A 22407-nucleotide genomic window follows, 5' to 3' on the forward strand; every position below is an offset into this window, starting at 1 on the left:
CCAAACAGTTAATGTAAAAATAAGCCATGTTTATTTCTTGCTTTCCCAGATCCTGGAGAGTTCTCAGATGTTGCTGGATGCCCTGGAGGAAGAACCTGGGAATGCTGGTAAAGGCAGCGAGCAGCAAAGCACTTCAAAAGAAAAACAAGCACACCAACAAAAGCGTTCCTAAACTTGTTCTTCAGCCTGGACAGCCCTGCTGGTCTGGGACAGCTCCTGCTCTGGTGCAAGGATGCCATGTTTAATAAAGGTGTTTGTTCTGCCGATTTCCCTTTCGGATGCACTGTGGTGTTAAGAGATAAAGTTCATCCTCAAGTGCTAGAGATCAGGGTGGGCATCTGCAACAAAATGCCCTTTATTTTGAGCATAGTGATGCTGAAGCACAGCCCAGGAGGGGACCTGGCAGCTACTGCCCTCCAGACAGCACTCGCCTTGCTCTGCCAAAAACAAGCTGAGAGTTCCTCTGCTAGGGACAGGGAAGCGCAAAGGCAGCACTCACTGAGGTGCAAATCACGGCTACAAAGTAGAGCCCCCCATGCTCCTCGTGAGCAGCACACTCTGCACTCCCATACTGAGCCTGTGCTGGCCAGAGGAGTTCTAGGCGCTGAGAACAGCACAGGGTGCCCAGAGAAGCTGTGGCTGCCCCATCCCTGGCAGTGCTCAAGGCCAGGTTGGACACAGGTGCTTGGAGCAAGCTGCTCCAGTGGAAGGGGTCCCTGCCCGTGGCAGGGGTTGGAGCTGGAGGAGCTTTAAGGTCCCTTCCAACCCAAACCAGGCTGATGAAGTCAGTGAGAGTAGCTGCAGGATATTGTTGGCTTTAGCATTCCTCATTGATCCGGAGCAGAACAGTCAGGACTAGTTCAGACACCTTGTCCCTAACTTTAATTGCTTTAGCCCCTGCAGTTGCAGATCTAGAAACAGAGCTGCCTTAAACTGGCCTCAGCTTTTCTGCAGTGCAAGATGCTCACAGGGTCCTTTTCTGCTAGAAAAGCTGTGCATGAGCTTTTCGTCAGACATAGCCCCCCATCTCCTTTGGCTGCGCGTACAACTACTGACCATGGGCACTGCTCAGTGTTTAACTGTGCATATCTGGTAACTTTCTCATCCCTCAAGTCTCCAGCAGTCACTAGGGATCCTGCAGTTTTCCTCATTCTACCCCAGTCTCAGAATCTTGTCCTGAAGTATTTCATTAATGGGAGAAGCTTTTAGCTCACGGGATCCACTGCTGTTTACATGGTACTTGTGCCCCATTGCCTTAGAAGTGCAATGTCCTGACATATCATTCAGCAGCACAACCTTCCACACCAAACCAAGTGCAAGGAATGCAGAGCATTTTCAGTTCATAGCCCAGTGCCACCCTGAGTCGAGATTTATCATCCCTATATAACACACAAACCAATAAACACACAACATTTAACCAAAGATACCAGCCCCTCCCTCTGGTTGGGGCCACACAGGGGGGTACCACTCATTCCATAAAGCCCAAGGAGGCAGTAGCTATTCCAACCATCTCTTTTAATCCCAGAAGTACAAATCACATTAGCAGCAGTGTTCCATCTTTTCCAGAATGCAATTTTGACCCTGAGTTTACGGTAGTAGAAAACGTCAATGGAAGAGTCTAGCAGATTCCTTTGCATATTGGCTGCATTAAACCATTACAACAGAACTATAAAAATACTAGAAAAAAAAAATAAACCATATTCCTTGTTCAAGTTCTGCAGAAGGAAGGAGTGAAACTGCCCTCCTGTGCTTTGCATCAGAGGAGCAGAGCAAGCGTGGCTGGAAGGAGGCTTCCGCACCAACCAAGAGAGAAATCTTGGGCATTAGATGCTGGAACAAAGCAACAAGAGGGCCTGGCAAACTGAAGCACAGTTACTGGAGACGGGACACCACGGCTGGGTATGGACAGATCAAAGCTATGGCCAATGGCAGAGAAGCTGCAAGAGCCTCAAGCTAGACTGTACGCTTCCCTGTAGATCAGTGCAAAATTGACACCTAAAGCCAAAAGCATTTAATCCCCACCCCATCCCTCGAAGTGTGTTCAGCTTCCCTCAGAAGAACACAACTGGCACACTACCTCCATGCTGGCTCAGTCCAACTAGAGCCAGAAACATGCTGAGAACAAACCCTGAACCTTCACTGGCTTCTCAAACTGCCCCCCAACCACCTGTCAACTCACAGCCACTTGTGTGAGCCCAGTAACTGCCCAGGTACTCCCAGTGCTCCAACTCCAGAACCGTCCTTCACTGGGGCCTCTGATGGGAGAAGTGGTACAAAAGCCTCCCAGCCCCCACACAGTGCCTGGATGAGTGGACTCAGATAAGCACCAAGAGACTCTGCATCCATCCCGGGGTTACAGGTCTGTTCTCAAGACACTTGGCCAACTGGCAGCTGATCTTGAACAAGGAACATGCAAGGCCACAGGTAGAATAAATCATACGTCTTAAAAGTAGTAGTTAGGTCCCCGAATCCAGTGCAGATATTCCCCGGAGATGCCCGGGAGCATCTCGGCCACCCTTGGCATCAGGATCCAACAAAAACCGTGGTGAGGGAGGGACCCAGAAGCTGTGTCTGCGGTGCTGGCGAGGAGCTCGGGAAGCTGCACTGACACGGTTTGTCCAGCAGCCGCTGCTGCAGGCCCGGAGATGAAGCCGTCAGAAGTAGAGAGCAGGCTCGCTGCTGAAATCCGAGAGGCCGCCCTTGTCTGCCGGGGTGAGCTGCGGAGGAAGCAGAGTTGACATGGGGTGTCACCAGATCCAAAGCACGGGAGTACCCACACCTTCAGACTGCGCTGGCACCTTGCCCGGAGCTAACTGCATTTCACTCCCCCCTCCAAAGGTGCCCTGGAGTACAGGGTGTGCCAGATGCCTCATCTTCACCCATGCAGGTCTAGCAGTGGGACCTGGTGCAGAACCCCGCTGTGAGTGGTGCACAGTGGCAGGCTCACCCCATCCCACCCGCTGTCCAGACCCACGCAAGCCCCAGATAACAGCACAGCAGGACAAAGCCACGACTCGCTTATTTAATGTCTCACCATCACTTGGTTCCCCTGGGAATCAGCTTCCTTTGGGAGGGGTCCCCCTGCAGCAGGTATCTCCTCGTACTTCTGCTCCTGCCACTCGCTGAACTTCACGGAGTGCTTTGGGGTGTAGCTGGATAAATCTGCTGGAAGGACAAAGCTGATGTAAGCATTTCTCACAATCCCAAAAGAAAGCCGGGGATCAGGAACCTAGCAGGGACAGCATGGAAGCTGCCCCTCTGCAGATCCCTGCTCTGGTTCGAAACTCATCCCCACCGAGCCCCAGTTCTGCTGGCAGCTGGCAGCATTTCCACCTGTATGGAGCCCCATAAGGGTCTGTAGGAAACATGGACAGCATCAGACACCATCATTAACCCCACAGTGCCAGCACAGTGCCTCGCTCACCTGAGTTGGGGGTACTGGGATGCAAAGTGCTGTTTGGGCATGGAAGGTAAAAGGTGCAGGATTTGTCCTCCTCTGTTTCAGAAGCATGCCCTTCCTCCTCCTCCTCCTCCTCCTCCTCTTCTGCCAGTGAGCTCTCTGATGGGTACTCGAACATAGTCTGCAAACTTGTCTCATTGAAAGAGATCTTCATCTAGACCAGAGCAGAGGAGACTCATTAGAAAGCAGCACAAGATCCCAACACTTGCTCTGGCAAAGGCCACCTCCCATGCCAGGGCTTCACCCTGGTTTTTAAACCACTGCATAGCCCGCACCTTGCCCCTTGTGCCTTACTGAATCTCTCATCATGCTGAGAAACCACCGAGGCAGACAGCCAAATAGCCAGGATGGAGGCAGGAGGCTGAGAGGTCCAGAGTACCTCTGGCTCTTTGCCTGGCACATGCTTTGTCCTCATCTGACACTGATGCCCAGCAGCCAGGAGGAGCTGCTGCGTGTCCCGCAGGAAGGATCAGTGTTCCCAAGGAGGAAAGGAAATCATCCACACCTTGGAAAGGTGACCTCACTGGTGCCTGCCAACTCGTCTGTGTACCCATGCTCTACACAACAGGAACACCACGGATCGGGGCTGCATTTTGGGGAGGACGTCCTGGCAAAGGCTATTTAAGCTGGATTAAAACCAGGGCTTAATACCAGAAGTGGCAAGATAGAAGCAGCTGCAGGAGAGATGGTAACGGGAGGTAGTAGAGAGGAAAAAATACTGGACAAGTGGGAGGCCCTTAAGGGTTCTGTTCTGAAACCAGTTTTCTTCAGTGTCTCACTAATGACCTTGGCACAGTAACTGGGAGACTGAGCAGTGAAGATGACTCAAACACGGGAGCTCATAGATGAAAAAACAGCTTTATGGGTCATGAAGAAAACTACAGAGCAAGAACACTAGAAATGGGTGATGTTTAACACCAACCTTGCTCTAAGAGTTCATCACCTGTGAATAACTGAGAAAGAAAAGTTCAGTGTGTTACAGGACTGTGACCATCATTAGGAGGCTGCTTAAATAAACCAGGAATAATACAAGGCATTTGCACTGGAAGCAGGGTCTGCCTGTCTCCATCCTCACTGCAACACCCAGGAGGCAGTGGACGGCAGCAACTGGAATCCCCCCTTCTCTCCTCCAGCTGAACAAACCAAGTCCCTCAGCTTCTCCTCACACACCATCCTCCTGCCCCAGGAGTCTTTAGCAGCCTCCCCTGGCCTTGCTCCAGTTCCTCTGCATCCATCCTGCAGCAGGATGCCCAAATCCTGCCACAGTAAGTCCCAATGTCCTCTTCCAAGTTGAAAGGGGAAGCTGAGGGAAGGCGTTGTTCCCTTGCAGCCTTCCGTCTCCTAATCATTATCTACCGTTCTGCTTGGCTATGGTTACACATCATCTCAGCAGGTGCAGAGGAGGTTCTGTTCACACCAGCAGAAATTAAGGATGAGAAAAAGCATGACAGCAGTTTGCAAGCACACCAAGAAATAACCCCAAGGAGCAGAGAACTGCTGATGCCAGCAGGCAACAGACAAACAAGGAGGAGAAGCTTGCCAGGAATAAATTTAGGCCCAAAGCAGGGAAGTATTTAGCCAACGTGGCTCAAGGTTCAGGAGCTGCCGCTTTAAAGAGTGTTCTGATCCATTTACTTCTAACTAGAATTAGAATTGAGCTAATAGGGTTATGAACAGAACTGGTGGTTGCTTGTGAGGGGTGGTAGGAGCTGGAGGCTCAGATCTCCCCTGATGCTGTGTGGTAACTGGCAAGAAGAGTCCCAGCCTGGTTTGCTTTGGAAGGGACCTTAAATCTCCTCCAGCCCCAACCCCTGCCACGGGCAGGGACCCCTTCCACTGGAGCAGCTTGCTCCAAGCCCCTGTGTCCAACCTGGCCTTGAGCACTGCCAGGGATGGGGCAGCCACAGCTTCTCTGGGCACCCTGTGCCAGCGCCTCAGCACCCTCACAGGGAAGAGCTTCTGCCTAAGAGCTCAGCTCAGTCTCCCCTCGGGCAGGTTAAAGCCATTCCCCTTGCACACACAAGGTGCAGCACATTTACCCCATGTGCCCTATTTGCAGCTTCCCTCACCTCTGATCACCCTCAGGCTGACAAACAGTGCCCCAGGCAGGTACCAAACCACCACCCCTGCTGCCCTGGTCCATGTGCTCCTCCAGCAGCAGCCGCCTCCTCCCTGCCTGCCCCATACGATGCTGCTGCCGGGCTCCGCTGGAGCCAAACCCACAACTGCACAGGGGCCAGAGCCTGCAAATGAGCACGGAGCAGGAGCACAGCATCTCCCTGTGCTGCCCAGAGAGACACCCTGCAGCTCTGTGGGTCCTGAGGCTTTGCAAGGCAGACAGCAAGCATCTCACTGCTGCTTTTCAGTAAAGCAACAAGGGGAGCTTAAATCAAATCTGGGTTACCCAGTGAGAACCTGGCGCGTCCTCCACACCACAAATAACGCCATGGAGCTCTGTGCTACTTTGTCCAAGGCCAAGATGTACCTTGGGCACTGGCTGGTTCCCTCCCCCACACTCCCAAGGGAAGGCAGAATGGAAACAGCAGAGAGCAGCAAGCTGCCTTCCCCCATTCCCTGCCCCAACCCCAAAGCCACTCTGACCTTTTCCAGATGACACATGGGGAGAGGAATGGTTGCACGTCAGGGAAAAAGGGTTGGAATAAAAAGGCCCCAAAGATCAGAGCATCGCAGTTGCTGTTCCCTGAGTTTCTTGCCCCTGCTGCTGACCTAGATGCTCCCTGATCCGAGCCAAGCAGCAGAGCGGGCAGTGACTGCTCACAATGTGGCCTCTGTACTGCAGGGATGAGCCCTGCTGCCAGGCACGAAGGCCACAAGGCTGGAGGTGCCCAGGGCTCCCAAAAGCTCAGAAGCATTCCCAGAACCAGCCTCACAGGGAAGAGCTTCTGCCTCAGAGCTCATCTCAGTCTCCCCTCGGGCAGGTTCAAGCCATTCCCCTTGGCCTGTCCCTACAGGCCCTTGTCCCAAGCCCCTCTCCAGGTTTCCTGCAGCCCCTTCAGGCACTGGAGCTGCTCTCAGGTCTCCCCTTCAGGAGCCTTCTCTTGTCCAGGCTGCCCCAGCCCAGCTCTCTCAGCCTGGCTCCAGAGCAGAGCTGCTCCAGCCCTCGCAGCATCCCCATGGCCTCCTCTGCCCTCGCTCCAACAGCTCCACGTCCCTCTTGTGCTGCTGCCCCAGAGCTGGATCAGGGCTGCAGGGGGGGTCTCCCCAGAGCGCAGCAGAGGGGCAGGATCCCCTCCCCTGGCCCAAGTTAAAAGCATTATTTCATTTAATCTCCTCTATTTCCGTTTAATTCCATCAGGACACATTAAAGCTGTTCAAAGGCAGCAATCATTAACCACACTGTGCCAGCCCCACGCACCCAGGGCCCCAGCCTGGGGGAGAGCTCATCACAAGATAATGTGCTGCTTCAGCAACACCTCCGGGCCACCGCAGCCTGCACACAGGCTGACACCAGGCAGCCCTGCTTGGGGAGAGTGCACCTTAGGAATTCCCCCCCCCAGAACTCCACGCTGGCTCCAGTGGCATCCCATCACCCTGCACCCTGCTCCCGGGAAGCAGGAAGAGCCCCGCAGCCGCTCTGCAATAAAGCACTCGGACGCACCCAGGAAAGCAAACACAGGAGGGACAACCTGGCGCAGGGCTGGACTCTGGCAACAGGCTCTGCATGAGCAGCTGCACCCCCCGGGGCTCAGTCACCCCTGCCCGTGCAGAGCCAGAGCCCCAAAACCCACAGGGACAAACCTGCCCTGGCATCAGCTGGGTTCACCCCATGAGCTCCCTTCCCCACGCATGAGGTAGTGACAGGGGAAGCACAAAGCAGCTCTGCTCAATCCAACAGGATCCCAGCCTGGTTCGGGTTGAAGGGACCTTAAAGCCCACCCAGCCCCAGCCCCTGCCACGGGCAGGGACCCCTTCCACTGGAGCAGCTTGCTCCAAGCCCCTGTGTCCAACCTGGCCTTGAGCACTGCCAGGGATGGGGCAGCCACAGCTTCTCTGGGCACCCTGTGCCAGCGCCTCAGCACCCTCACAGGGAAGGCAAAACTAAGGGACACGTGGGGCAACCTCGCTGCCTCAAGCAACCCTCTGAGCAGAACCGAGCACCGGGCGCGGGGAACAGAGGCAGATTCAGGCTCAGGAACCATCTAAAGGGGAAAATCAAGAGCCCAGTAATAGCACAGACGACAGCTCTGCCCAGGCAGCAGCCCCCTGCCAGACCATAGAGGCTTTTATGGAAGCACAAAAGGCAACAGGGGTTGCTTTCTTCAGGAGGAAAAGCACATCCCAGAAGAGCCAAGCACACCCGAGCCCAGGCAGAGAACTGCTCATCCTGCCTCTGGCTCCCCCAGCTCCGCCTCAGCAGCAGCTGCCAGTGCTGGAAAGGCAGAATTCTGCACCCTTCAGCTGTGGATGTTTGCAGGGATTTGTCACTATTTGCTCAGCTGAATGCTTCACCCACAGCTGTGTCACCAACCAGGGTCCAACCCAAACCCACGTATCTACGTGTTAATACTCTGCCCAGCCAGCTGAGCCACGCTGGGAAGGATAAGGCAGCCTTTTCAGGGAATATCGTCCTGTTCAGCCAACAGACCCCTGTTGCCATAGCAAAAATCATTCATTTATCTGCTAGGATTTGAATAGTAATGAGTAAGAGAGTGCCCAGGAAGGAGAAGCCAGGGTAAACAGTGCTCAACATGCGTCAATCCGGGCAGTTAGGCAGGGCTCAAGCTTGTCTCAGGGGATGCAGCCTGCATCAGAGCAACCACCAAAGAGCCCCCGTGTGCAGAGACATCATAGAAATAAACCCAAGCAGTTTACAGAAACCAACCTGCAACATCAACAGCAGCCACCTCACTTCAAACACCGAGGTGGGAAAGTCTGAGTCCCCGCAGCTAATGAGACCAAACCCCCTATGGCTTCTCACAGACCACCTCTGTTCAATCTTAGGAGCCAATCCTGGGGTTAATCTGCATCCCCAACTCCACCGGATCACTTTAGTGTGGCTTTTCTCTTCGCCACCCAGTATCACTTCTGCCTCTTGGCAGATGTGGCAAAGGCAGAGTGATAACGTTGGGTGTTTTGCACCTTTTAAACAGCAATCTCTTTGGTAATCCACATCCTCAGCCTGTAAAATTCAGCAAAAACCATTAAATCCGTCTAGTCATTAAAAGAGGAAGTGGGGGGGGGAATCACTCTAAGTATGTTCCAGCAAGGAGGGTCAGAGTCCCACACTGATCTCATCAGAGCAGCCTTTGTGGACGGCAAACCACAGAGCCCACTGCCCCTTCCCCACAGAGCAGCTCCCAGCAGCCATCTCCCAAACCAGAGGCTCTTGCAGGAGCCGGATGGGATGGCAAGTTGTGAAGCACAAGCTGCAGTTTATTCCTGCCCCTGCTAACACCACACAGTACCTCCAGCACAGCCAAACCCCCCACACTGCAGACTGCATTAGAGGGCAGTGGCTGCTGCGAGGTGACAAGGACACAGCAATTCTGCAGTAAGGTGGTGGTTACCCAGGTACTTCACAAGATCCAAATCTGAGCACCACCAGGAATCAAGATTTGCTCTTTCCAGGTACTCATTTCCCCTCATCGTCCTCTCTCCCCAACCCTTCCAACCCAGAAGTGACCAATTTAGGGCCTGCACTGACTCCCCAGGGCATGCATGTGCTGCTGATGTGCTGGCTGTGATTTAAACCAGCTTTTCACACCTGGTCTATCAAACACCTCCTCCTTTGAGCAGCTGATGATAACTGCAGGAAGGGCAGACAAGCAATCCAGCACAAATACAAAAGAGTGACTGGTATCTCTGAGAGAACAGGCACCAACAGAATCAGGGGATTGCTTCTGTGCAGTCTGACATGGAGCTTTGCTAATTCTGCTGCACCACTGCTTGTCTAAAGGTGTGGTCAATGAGATGAAAGCACAAAGCATTACACCCAGATACTTGAAAACTGCAGCAGCAAACTGTGGGGGTGCACCAGGAACCTCTTGATGCAGAGCATCCCATAGAGGCTGGCAGGAGCAGCCCCCCAGGCTGAGCAGGAAAGCTCTTCGAGTACCATTAGGTGGGTTGGTGGAGGCTCTGCCCAGCAGAGCTCAGGACCCATGTGAGTAGAAGGGTCTCCTAACACAGAACAACCTCCCACCTCCACGCTGCCATGGGGTGAAAGGGAAGGTCCCTGCACAGAGAAATAACTGCTGGTGAGACTGGAAACAGAGGGCAGAAGCAGGTATTTTAGGGTGGACAATGATCCCTAAAGGGTTTCCCTTGGTCTTTCCATCTGACCCTGTCTGACTGTTCTCACAGATCAATAGTGAGAGTGGTGCAGGAGCAGTTCATAAATTGCAAACCTCTGCACGACCTTCATTTTTCTCATAACATCCTGCAGTCAGTGACCTGGACAACTCCCGTGGGATGCAGTTTTCCTTCCCTCTGGAACTTTCAGATGAAGGACATATAGGAAAAATAAGCTACTTCAGAGAAGGCAGCAACCAGCTTATCTACATGCCTGCACTTGTCCGGAAAACATGGTCATGTCTCAGCCCAAACTGTTGAATAACTCCAGGCACAATCTCTATGTGCAGCAGCCTGGAACAGAACCCTGGGGGCTGCAGCCACGTCAGTATGTTACCAAAGCATTTGCTATCATTCAGAAGATAAGTAGCTTTTGTACCTCTAAAGCTTTTCAGACACAGGAAGAAAGGGTTTTTCCCTGAGAGATACCTCTAGGATGGAAGGGGCTTGAGACTTGGCTCCTCTATCAGATTAACCCTGGATTGCTATGGATGAAGCAGCACAAGTATGCCCAGAAAACTGCAGACGGCACTTCAGACCGGTACTTTTCTGTCACTCTGTACAGAAAGCAGAGTTCTGGGGCACAGGAGTTGGCCGCTCCACCACAGGCTCACTCGACCTTGCTTTTCCAAGGGGTGTTTCCTATGCGTAACCCTGAGTTTTGCTCAACTACGAACAGCATCACAGAGTTAGTCACTGAATAGAGCCAGCAGCACTGAAGATTTACAGCAGCAGCACATCAGGGAAGCTGTGCTGCTGGCAAAGGAGAGGTTGCCTCCAGGGTCACATCCCAGCTCCCAAGCCACAAGGCAAAAGAAGAAAGTCTCCATTTACAAGGCAACCCACAAAGGCAGCCCTGTGTAATCAATCTGCTGAAGCACATGGTAGATAGGAGCATGGAGATTCGAAATATTAAACTCCTTGCACAGGACATGGGGAAGTTTCAAATTCCTGATGAGCAGTGACAGGGTAGGGGCAGTCCCAGCGCATGGCAGGGCAGCAGCTTTGTTAACTCTTGACTATGTGGGACCAGAAGAGACTCCCAAACAACCCGAGGGCACTTGGAGTCCCAGGCTGGCAGGGCACAAAGCAGCTATTCACCCCAACCCCTTCGCTCCTCTGCACATCTGCAGATGGAGGAGCCAGAGCCTTCCAGTAAGTAACAAGCACTTCAAATATAACTTGGTTCAGAAGAACTGGACAGATCCCTCCCGTATGAAACAAATCTCATCTGAATACGCAACGAGAGCAGGCATGAGCAAGGTACAATCAGTGTCAAGCCTTGGGATCTTCACAAACCTCCCAAGGGCAGAGGATTCTGCTGTACAGGCAACTCTGAGCATGCAATTTGTGGCTATGACCCCATGCAGAACTGGGAGGTGCAATCAAGGCTGACCACAGCACTCCAAACCAACACTGTGCAAGTGCAAGTGAGCGCTCTCCAGCTGGAATGGGACAGATGGAGCATTATTTCCCCGGAGATATGGGGAGGCTGGGAACGGGATTACCTCCCACCCTGGCGAGGAGCTCATGCTGAACTTCAGAACCAAAAGGCTTCCGCGATGTGACTGACGATAGCAGTCACACAACAGAGTTCACGTCTCTCTTGCCCTTTTTCTGTACTACCAATCTGCAGAAGAGAATTCCTGGAGGAGAAGTGCCCAAGTGCAGCAAGTTCACCATGAGGCTGAGGGCCTTGTCCTCAGACCTGCACTGTCACTCCCTGCAAGCCATACAATCTCCCTAGGCACACAAGTGTTCTGCTCTCGTGATGTCTGGGATGCTGCCTTCAGCTCGCCTGTGCTCCTTCCGATGCCTACAAGCCAGCAGCTCCATCCTGCCAAGTTCCCAAGATCATCTAAAGGCCACGGCTTCGAAAACATCAGCACAAAGCTCCTTCCGTCCACATATTCCCAGGAGGTTTGGGAAGTTTCTGTGTGTGATACAGGGGCTCCACATGACTCTTCCTACGCAAAGTGGCCAAACAGTGACAGCTCAGTGGCACAACCACGTTCCAGTCACTAAGAAGAGGCTTGGTTTGTACGTACATTTTAAACTGGCCAAGTTTCATTCAGGAGGGCACTAAAAGCGCAGCCCCAGAGGTGAAGGAGATGGTGCTGCAGCTCCCACCGAGATTTCTTTTACTGTCACTGAACCTGGAAACTAAACATTACAATTTTCCTACTGTTTCCCACACATCCCACAGGCAAGCAGGGGCTCTGCCCTTGCCTGAGCACGTGCTGACTGCCCAGCTCTGCTGAGGAATACTGGGACCACATCCTGGAAAAAGCAGAGCAGGGAGGCAAACCCAAACCCAAGGCAAGCTGAATACTGGAGATGGACAGAACTTACAAACTGTCTCCAATCCAGTCCATAGACCAGGGGATCCTGCCCCTCTGCTGTGCTCTGGGGAGACCCCCCCTGCAGCCCTGATCCAGCTCTGGGGCAGCAGCACAAGAGGGACGTGGAGCTGCTGGAGCGAGGGCAGAGGAGGCCATGGGGATGCTGCGAGGGCTGGAGCAGCTCTGCTCTGGAGCCAGGCTGAGAGAGCTGGGCTGGGGCAGCCTGGAGAAGAGAAGGCTCCTGAAGGGGAGACCTGAGAGCAGCTCCAGTGCCTAAAGGGGCTGCAGGAAACCTGGAGAGGGGCTTGGGACAAGGGCCTGTAGGGACAGGCCAAGGGGAATGGCTTGAACCTGCCCGAGGGGAGACTGAGCTGAGCTCTTAGGCAGAAGCTCTTCCCTGTGAGGGTGCTGAGGCGCTGGCACAGGGTGCCCAGAGAAGCTGTGGCTGCCCCATCCCTGGCAGTGCTCAAGGCCAGGTTGGACACAGGGGCTTGGAGCAAGCTGCTCCAGTGGAAGGGGTCCCTGCCCGTGGCAGGGGTTGGAGCTGGATGAGCTTTAAGGTCCCTTCCAACGCAAACCAGGCTGGGATTCAAGAAACCAGTTACGATAACATTGACTGTAATCCGTACGATCAGAACTCGGAGCACAAAGCATTCCAAATCTCCTTTCAACCTCTGGGGCTGGCTGAGCCCTGGGCACGTCCTAACCAGCTTGAAAGGCAGCTCGCCTCTTATTTGCGTAAGAGTTTCTATTTTAGCTCTTCTGTCGCATTCCCTGTGCTGCTGAGAGCAGCAGCCGAGCAGGGGATGGGAGGAAGAGAACCAAGGGGAATTTGGGAGCAGCTCAGGCTGTCGCTGTGGCATGGGAGTGGCGAGGCCACGGAGAACCTCAGTCACAGAACATTCCCCACTCTGGAGATGAGATAAATGTGAGTCATGAGCTCTGCCAGCGGGGCTGGACAACAAAGCACCAGCACTTCAAGGAGCTGGCAGGCAGCAGGGAAACAAACCCACCCTCCTTCCCCACCGCGAGCCTCAGGCGCAGCCTGTGAGGTGGTTTAAAACCTGTAACCACAACAAGATCCTGGCTTCTGGAGTCGCTGGCCACGAGCAGCACAAGCTAAAAATGAGGCTGAGAAAAGGGCAGGGAAACGGCACTGTCTGGGTGAAGGAGGTCCTCACATTGACAGCTAGGGGAAATCACCTCGGCACGGGAGGGACCTGACCACCCAGGACACCTATTTCTGAGCAAGCGTGTCACTGCTGAGCTCATCTCCCAAAAATCCAATACATCCACGTCAGACACATCCTACAGCCACTCCTTAAAGGTGGCACATGGATTTGCCCCAGCAGAGCACAGTCACAAGGCAGAATATGGAACAGGAACACACAGCTCCCTGAGAGCTGAAGAACACCACTCATTGTCCTGACCCCTCCGAACACAGAGACAGGAGAATCAAAGTAATTCTTCAGAGGCATTTTTGCCTCTACCACAGGTTCATTCACTGTTATGGTTAATTTACTTGTGATATACATTGCAAAACCATACTTCAGGCAGTCGCTGCTGTTTGGATTCCACACTGTGCAGACTTGCTCCAGACAGGTCCGGGCAATAGTTGGAAGGGATCCCTGCCAGCATCTCGAGCCTACACTTGGTTCTCACAGGAGGCCACCTCCAGCACACCTGAACAGAGGGAAAGCTACAGAACAAGAAGTTCAGCAGGTCCAACCTACAAAACTGCTGCCCAATCCTGCTGCCCAATCCTGCCCATGATGAACAGCTGAGGGGTGTTCAGAATACTCCTTTACCATTCATTTAAGTGGGCTTTTGGAAGCCAGATTCAGGCTTTACGCAGCTCAAAACATTAGAAAACAGACCATAAAGTCCAGGTGAGCTGGAAAGCTTTGATGTTCAGCTGAAGCTGAACATCTCTGAGGTCAGCTTTGCAAAGACGCAGGACAGACTCCAAGTGTTTGGATCCCACCAACCTTGTTCTGGTTAAGTCCCATTCACACAAGGCCCAGCTCAGCTTCCAGCACCCAGCAAACTGCCAACTGTGATGAGCGAAACACGTTAAAACCATCAACACCCTGATGTCTGTTGGCTCTCGTGCCCTGTTATTTACAGGATTTGGGTGGCCTGGCCAGAAGTCACCTTTCCTGCAGCATTCCAAAGAGGCACCAGGCCCTGGAGAAGACAAAACCATGCTATGACTTGGGATGAGCTGCAGCAGTGACAAGACAGGAGGAGCACAGTTTGGGTTAATTCTGTACACACAGGACCTTCATGGCAGAGTCCAGCCTCCAACAAGATGAGGACGTGAAGCCTAAAGACAGACAACTACTGCTCAGGACCTCGGCAGTCCTCAGTCCTTTCCAAGCACCCGCTCCAACAGGGCAGTCACATGTTTTACAGATACCCAGATCTCTATCTTGCTGACAACTTTATTGTACATCATTCTGGCAGGCAACCAAACCAAGACTGATCCTTGTCAGCCCAGCCAAGCTAGATTTTATCCTCTGAGATCCCACAGATCTGCGTCCTGCAGCAAAGCCTTCCCTTCCTCCTAGGGCTGCTGTCAGGCTGAAGTGTCTTTACTTCTTCTGTAACAACAGAGTACAAAGATGAGCACTGAACAGAGGTCACCAACAGTGCTCTGCATCCTCTGCCCCACTCCCTGTTGGAATAAAGGTCAGGAGGTCTCCTTCCACCCCTGCACACGTATCCTGTCCTCACTCTTGGAGCTGACAGCTCAGCCAGCCTCTCCCAGCAGAAGCGCAGTGCTCAGCTGGAAACCCAGCACATCAGTTCAAAGCTGCAAACGTTCACCCAGTTTCCAAAGCGAAGACACCCCCCCCCCCCCGCCTCAGCTTTATCTGAACTGATTTGCTTGGAGATGTCTCAAAGCACTTACACTGCTTGGAGAGGTCTCAACCCAGCCATGGAGTAGGTGAAGAGTCCTCAAGGGCCTCTTCATGCTGTAGGAGGACAAGAGCTCCAACTCCCTGCCCACGCTGGCAGTCTGGATCCCAGGATGAACATGGCTGGGGCTGCCACCTCCTTCACCTACAGATCCTGATCATGTCCCATCATACACAATCAAATAGAACCACAGAATCAACTAGATTGGGAAAGACCTTTAAGATCATCAAGTCATGTTCACCTTCACAGCCCTGGTGAACAACGACTGTCCCACCACGGCAGCTCTGGTTGCACAGGAGAGCCGGCAGCCCATTTTTCATCCTGACCCAGGAGGAGCATTTCTCTCTCCCTCATCAGCTCCAACCCAACACAAACAACTGCTTCACATACTTCAAGTGTCTGGAAGGAGCAATAAAGCTGTTTTTCCTGAAAGGCCTTGAACACCAGCAGCGTTCCTCAGGCACGGCAGTCACAAGCCCCTGCGCAGCCAAGAGCAGGGGGCTGGAGCTCCCTCCACACAGACCAGAGCAGCACTGAGCCCATTCCCACCCTGTCCCAGCCACCCTCCCACTCCAAAAAGCCACAGAGGATGTAGACCATGGAGTCAGCTCCATTTTGCTGCTGTCTCTGCTATAGTCAGGCAGTCAGTGGCCAGGCATGGGGACAGAAAAAGGAGGCTGAGTTTCCTCATTTGAAGAAAAACACCATTTGCAACTGACAGAGCACTCAGTCCAACAGCCACCACCTCCATCCCTCCTAATAAATCAGTAGCCCTGACTCTTAAGCACAGACACCGGCTGATCTGATCCGGGCTGTGCTGTTTATCTCACCCAGATTCCTGCTGGACATCAGCAAGCCGATGCAGTTTTCCAAGTCAAAGCATCACAAAACACCACTTTCCTGAACCTGGATCACACTTAAAGGCCTTTCAGCAAATGCAAGGCAAGGTTTGGAAAGGAAGATGCTCAGCAGGAGGTGGGCTCACCCAGCAGATCTGCCTGGGGAGAAGAAGCACCCCAAAAGACCCAGGCAACTGCTTACTGAAACCAGCATCAGGTTGGATTTTGATACCCCCAAAAGGGGCACTGGTTTTAGCAAAGAACTGCAGCTTCCAGCTCACAGGAAATGTCTGCTTCTGCCCAATTCAGGCCAAAAATCAAGCTTCTGAAAACCCCAACATATCTACAGAACAGAACCTTTGTGTTCGGCCGGTTGCCTCGGTGACACAGAGCCATCCCTTGGGGAAAAACCAAGGAATGCATCCTAATGCCAGCTCCTTCTTTTTCAGGCATCAGCACTCAGCCTTATTGCCCAGGGTAAAAGCCACAAACATCCTCTAGGTTAAGAGTAAACAGCAATCTTTCCATTTGCTACAGCATCAGCGTCTTCTAAACCCTGGCTACAAAGTCAAACTTCAACGCTTGCCAGCCCTAGCAGGATGGGAACTGAAGGAAAAGCTGGTGTTCATCCCACTACCACAATAAATTCTACCCGGAAACTTCTCCTTTAGCTGGATCTTGTTTTCCGAAGGGTCCCCATTTGCTTCGTCCTCCCGCGCTCTGCAATGTTACAAGCAGCTCCTTCTTTGCCCTTTAACATCCCTCTTCTCAGACACTAGATCTTCATGCAAGTTCCCATGCAGGACACCCCACACACATAACTCTTAGCAACCCCATTACAGTTAGAGATGCGCCGTGCAGTGTTTAGCTCGCTTCACTTTCAGAGTGCCTGCAGACAGGGACAGTTAATGCCATAAGCTGATACAGACATAGGTGGAGGAGCAGCATGACCCGCTCCATGTCACAAAAATCCAACACTGAACAGACAACACAGATGTTAACCAGTTTCAAAGACTCATGTGGTAGCTGAGGTTGGGAAAGGACGTCTGGAGGTCTTTAGCCCAAACTCCTGCTCCAAGCAGGACCTGATCAATTGCTCAAGGCTGTCCCCTGGCAAGTTTCAAGTAGCTCCAAGGATGGAGGTGCCACTGCTCCTCTGGGTCCCTGATCCAGTGTTTGACCAACTGCAAACAACCCAGTCACTGCACCAACCTTCTCCTTGTCTCCCTCCTCCTTTTTGTACTGGTGAGGATGCTTCCACTGCACACCACTTAACTGGCTTTGCTTAATTGAGGCTTTACTCTTCTACCAGCAAGCACCTGCACAGAGCTGTCAGCTCCTCTGGCTCCAGCACATCAGGCTTATCTAAGAGTCACTGTCCTGCAAAGACAGTGTATTTTCTGCTCCATCCTTAGAATACCCATAACTGACATTTTGTCTTGACATTTCTATCATTTATAGCACACCTGATTTGGTGTAAATCCAGTTAATACCCAAACTGCTCGGTTAAGCAGAGCCAAGGAAACAGCTGGAATGAGTGCATGCCAGGAGGTATTTAAGCAGCAGAACAACTCCAGGCTGACCAAGCACTTCCCCATGGGAGGACACGGAAAAACTCATGCAGAAGCATGAGCAAGAATCAATACTCCTGCTTATTTGCTTATTCTGGATCTCATGGCACTCATGCTCCAGACCTGCTACCTGCATTAGTCACAAACACATTAATACAGACTGTGTGCTCTCATGAGAGAGTTTAACAACATCAAGCCATGACAAAGAGCTCTCCCTGCCTCCCTCCTAAATGACATGCACCCTGTTCAAAGGATTTCCTCAGCTTAGAATGCTCAGTGCCTCAGGCACCCATGTGGATTCAGTCCATCAAATATTTAGTTGCATTCAGGTAACGGAACAACGTCAAACAACTCTTCCCGCTATGGAAAAACATGTCATGTCACAGACCTGGAAATCAGGATCTGTCACCCTGGCATGAGCTGAACAATTCACACCTCCTCCTCCGGCACAGCCCTTTCTGCATGACTGTGTCCTTATCACATCCACATGCATTTCACCTAGCACACAAAGATTAACTCTCAGTTTAAGGCTCACGAGGATCTAAGTTAGAACCTGGCATTCGCTTCAAAGACCTGGAGCGACCAACGTCTCTCAGATCTTCAGCGATGGAGCTGCACATCCACAACAAGCAGCCAGGTGGTATAAGCCTATCAAGGGAATTAAGTTGTTGCTGATCTCTTTCTCCCTAATAGAGACCTAATTCTTGAGCCTCTATCAATAGATCACTAATGCGGGGAATACGCCAGTGCCACGCTGGCCACTGTCCTGTGTCACAGGCGGGGCAGTGACCACGGGGAGCTCAACGTGTCCAACCGCACCAACCAGCGAGCAGAGCTGCAGGGGAAGCCAGCCCACCGCCATGCAAACCGTGCAACTCCCCATCACTGTCTGAATACCTGAAATATTTTACTTCCCGTCACCATACCTCCAACAAGCAGCTGCGGGAGAGGCCCTGCAGTTACCCCAGCTCATACCCCACCCTTATCTGCTTGTCAGAACAGCAGCCAGTGCCCCATCCCCGAGAGCAAGCCTTGGCGCTCAAAGGGCCGATGAAGCCCCTGCCCATCTCGCCACCCGGTGCCCCACGGAAACCCAAGCCAAAAGCACACCCGAGTTGCTTTCAGCCCGGCTCCTTGGTGCAGAGGTGCCCCAGGCGGTTACCTTCTTGCGGCGGGAGCCCGTCTTGCTCATGCAGGACCTCTCCAGGGACAGGTACCCCCCGATCACTTCGATCTCATTCACCGTGGGGTATCGCTTTTTATGGGACACCCCAACTTGGGGCCCATCAGCGTTCTCCACTGGTCTGCCTTTCGCTTTGCTCTCCTCCTCCTCCTCCTCTTCCTCCTGCTGCGGCCTTCTGCTGGCATCGGTGAGAGCCTGCAGCCCCGAGGCAACGGGCTTCCTTTTGGGCACAACAGTGAAGGTGCTGCCTCCCCTCTGGAGGGGGGCAGAGTGCGCTCTGTAGAGGGGCGCGGAGGAAAAGTCCATCTCCAGGTCAGGGCCAGCTCCTCCAGGCTGATCCAAGCTCCCCGTCCGCTGGGCCCTGGGACACAGCTCCCCGCTGTCGGGCTCCACAATGTCATCGATGTAAGTCACGGGTACCAGCGGCTCCAGCGGCGCCGCCGGGGAAGCGACGGGCTCTTCCTGCTCCGGGGCGGAAGCCCTCGGGGGCTCCTTCGGTGCCTTCTCCTCGGGGGCCGGTGGCGGTGGCCCTGGCCTGGCGCTGGGGGCCGGGGGCACAGCGGGGCCGCCATTCCGGCGGGGCACGAAGAGGAAGGAATTGCGTGAATTGAGGCGCAGCTTGGCCAGGGCCTGCGCCTGCAGGTCGTGAGCGGGGATGGCAGCCAGGTCGGGCCGGGGGGCCGGGTGGATCTCGAAGGAGCCCCCGGCCCGGGGGGCTGAGGAGGAGAGCGGCTGCGCGCAGCGGCTGGCACCGGGGGCCGGGGTGGCACTGGGCGGGGGCGGCGCGGCCGCTTCGGCCTCCTCCGGCTTTGGCCTCCTGGCGTTGGCTCTGGCGGGCGGCGCGGATGGCACTGGCGGCCCCTGGGGCAGCGCGGGGCGGCCCGCGGGGGCAGCGCTGGGCTCGGGGACGCGGCTGCCGCGGGGCAGCCCCCGGGGGGTGACCGTGAAGGAGTTGGAGCTGATCTTGTGCAGAAAGCAGTTGGCCGGGGGCGCCGCGGCCTTGGGGGCGGCCGGGGCTGCGGCCCGGGGGGGAGCCGGGGCCGCCTGGGGGACCGCGGGCTGGGGGGCGGCAGCGCGGGGGGGAGCCGGCAGCGGAGAGGCCGGAGCCGCCTTTGGGGCCCGGGGGGAGCCGGGCACCGCGTGCGGAGCGGGCGGCCCGGGCCGGGGGGAGCCGGGTCCCGCCGGCGGAGGAGCAGCCGCGGCGCCGGTCCCGCTCGGCGCCTCCCCTCCGCGGCGGCGGCGGCCCCGCGGGCGCTGCCCGAACTTCTCCAGGAGGCGGCTGACGGTGCCCGGCTCGGCCGCCTCGGGCGGCTCCGGCGGCTCGGCCGCCTCGTAGATGAGGACCTGGTCAGCGCGGATCTCGGCGAGCGCGGCTCCGCGGCGGGCCAGCAGCTCCCGCAGCGGGTCGGGCCGGCGCGGCGGCGGGGAGCCGGCCGGGTCCCGGCGGCGGCCGGGCAGCGCCTCCCCCTCGGCGAAGCAGGCGGCGGCGTCGGGCTGGGACTCGATGATGAGGATGTTGTCGGCGCGGATGGTGCGGATGCCGGGCACGGCGCTGTACAGCTCCAGCAGCTGCTGCAGCGGCCGCGCCGCCTCGGGGCCGTGCCCCGCCAGCCCCTGCCGCAGCCGCCGCCGCTCGCTCTCCAGGCGCATGAAGGGGTTCTCGCGGAGCGGGCCCAGGCTCTCCGCCACCACCAGGCGCTCCCCGGCCGGGGGCTCGGGCTCGCCGCCGGCCGCCCCGGCCAGCTTGGCCCGCTTCCGCTCCAGGATCTCCCGCTTCCAGGCGGGCTGAGCCCGCGGCCCAGCGCCGAGCGCCGGCTCCGCGCTGCTCATGGCGGCGGCGCAGGCGGCTCTGCGCGGCCCCGCCGCACCTGAGCAGGCCCCGCCGCGGCACCGCCCTCCGCGGGGGGCGGGCGCCAGGACAGGGCCCGGGGGCGGTGCCGCCGGGCACACGCAGCGCCGGGCCCGGCTCCTCGCTGCCCGGCGCCGCAGCCGGGGACGAAGGGAGGGGACGGCGGCCTCTGCGGTCCCCCGCGTGCGCTGGCAGCAGCGCCTGGGGCGAGGCGCCGGCAGCTCGGGCGCCCACGGCGCACGGCTTCGGAGGGGAAGGGCTCTGCCCCGCAGCAGGTGCTGCTCGTCGGGCCCAGGAGCGCATCCGCAGCGTCGGTGCCAGGCGCTGCCGGGTACCGGCGGCAGCGGGTGCCTTCGGGAGGTCTGGGGGACCCGGAGATGGGTGCTCCGGTAGCGCTGCGGGACAGAACCCTCGGCCCGCCAGGTGTGGGCACACGGCCCTGCACGGCACAGCTCCCATTGGGGACGCTACACTGCACAGGGCACTGCACGGCACAGCTCCCCTTTGGGGACACCGCACTGCACGGCACAGCTCCCCTTTGGCAACACTGCACGGCACAGCTCCGCTTTGGGACACTGCACTGCACAGCGCAGCTCCCATTGGGGACACTGCACTGCACGGCACAGCTCCCCTTGGGGACACTGCACAGCGCAGCTCCCCTTGGGGACACGGCCCTGCACGGCACAGCTCCCCTTTGGGGACACTGCACGGCACAGGGCACTGCACGGCACAGCTCCGCTTTGGGATGCTGCACTGCACAGGGCACTGCACGGCACAGCTCCGCTCTGAGACGCTGCACTGCACGGCACAGCTCCCCTTGGGGACACTGCACGGCACAGCTCTGCTCTGGGACGCTGCACTGCACGGCACAGGTTAAGTAGCCTTTGGCCAGCAGTCGCAGCCTGGCTGGGAGCTGTGGGACCGCCCCCGGCAGCCCGGGCTGCTCCGACGTGAGCGACCGCATCCAGCCTGGCTGCGCCGTGTTCCGAGCAGGAGGAGCGGATCCTGCTGACAGTGCTGGTACCTTTGCCCTGCTGAGCCGGCGCAGAGCAGCTGCGCCTCCGCATGATACCCGGCAACGGTACTGCCGAAACCGGGAGGCTGCGGCTGGAACCCGGGAGCCGAGCGGTGCCCTGTGTGCCCGGTGCGCAGGGAGCGGCTGCAAGCAGAGCTGGGCGGGAGGAGGCAGCTCCGCGGTTCCGCTCGCCTAACACAGCGGGAGCCAAGGTCCCCGATGCACCCTGCTGTGTCCTGCCCAAACCTGGTGCCTGGGGCTGGGGGTAAAGACCCAGGCAAGCGGGTAGTGACATTTCCCTGCCTCTGGTGACTCATGGCTCAGGCACGTCCAGAGCCAACAATGTGCCTTTGTACTGGGCAGATCTCGGTGCATTTCTCTTTCGTGGCCTTGTCTGGTTGGCTTTTGAGCCCGTGTAAAGCCCATAAATCCTCACATAATGAATCCCACGCAGTTTGGCTGCACCTGGTGCATAGAAAACGCCTCCCTTTGTGGGGCGCGAACCTGACATCTGCCAGTGTCACTGCACGTCTGCCTGCCTGCTAGCAGATAATGAAACCAGCCATTATCCATCTCCTGCCGGCCAGGATCCGAGCCTTCCATCGCTCTGACAAACGCTTCCTCCCTGGGCTGTCAGTGGAGCAGTGTTAAGGACTGGACAGTGCAGCCTGGCTGGCAAGCGGGTGCTTTGGAGCCAGTCGCCCACATTGCGGGCTGTACACCCATCGTTACCCTGCAGTTGTGTTACTAAGAGGCTCCTGGGAATCCCGCTCAGCACTCATCTGCTGTCACAGAAGTGATGATTCTATGATTCTAAGGCTGGATTACACAGCCCAGGTGTGACAATGGCAGGGGACGGGCTCCGGAGGGTGCCATGGCCCGGTGGCACCGTGTAGCACAGGCACGAGGTCCCG

General features: G+C 55.9%; 1 protein-coding gene across 2 annotated transcripts; it reads right to left on the reverse strand.

Annotated features, from left to right (window-relative positions):
• Window positions 1-1498: 1498 nt before the first annotated feature.
• On the reverse strand, window positions 1499-20497 carry TPRN (taperin). Of its 2 annotated transcripts, none has more exons than XM_065695516.1 (4): window positions 18609-20497; window positions 3425-3614; window positions 3035-3162; window positions 1499-2717 (listed from the first exon to the last, which is right to left on the reverse strand). In XM_065695516.1, exons 1-4 carry the CDS (start codon window positions 20457-20459, stop codon window positions 2655-2657), a joined length of 2232 nt encoding a protein of 743 aa, XP_065551588.1. In that variant the 5' UTR covers window positions 20460-20497; the 3' UTR covers window positions 1499-2654. The 2 variants fall into 2 exon arrangements, with proteins under 2 accessions (XP_065551588.1, XP_065551587.1); XM_065695515.1 differs by having other exon boundaries at window positions 3035-3165.
• Between the last annotated feature and the right edge of the window lie 1910 nt (window positions 20498-22407).

Source organism: Lathamus discolor, chromosome 15 (assembly GCF_037157495.1).
Source record: "Lathamus discolor isolate bLatDis1 chromosome 15, bLatDis1.hap1, whole genome shotgun sequence".
Classification (NCBI taxonomy): domain Eukaryota; kingdom Metazoa; phylum Chordata; class Aves; order Psittaciformes; family Psittacidae; genus Lathamus; species Lathamus discolor.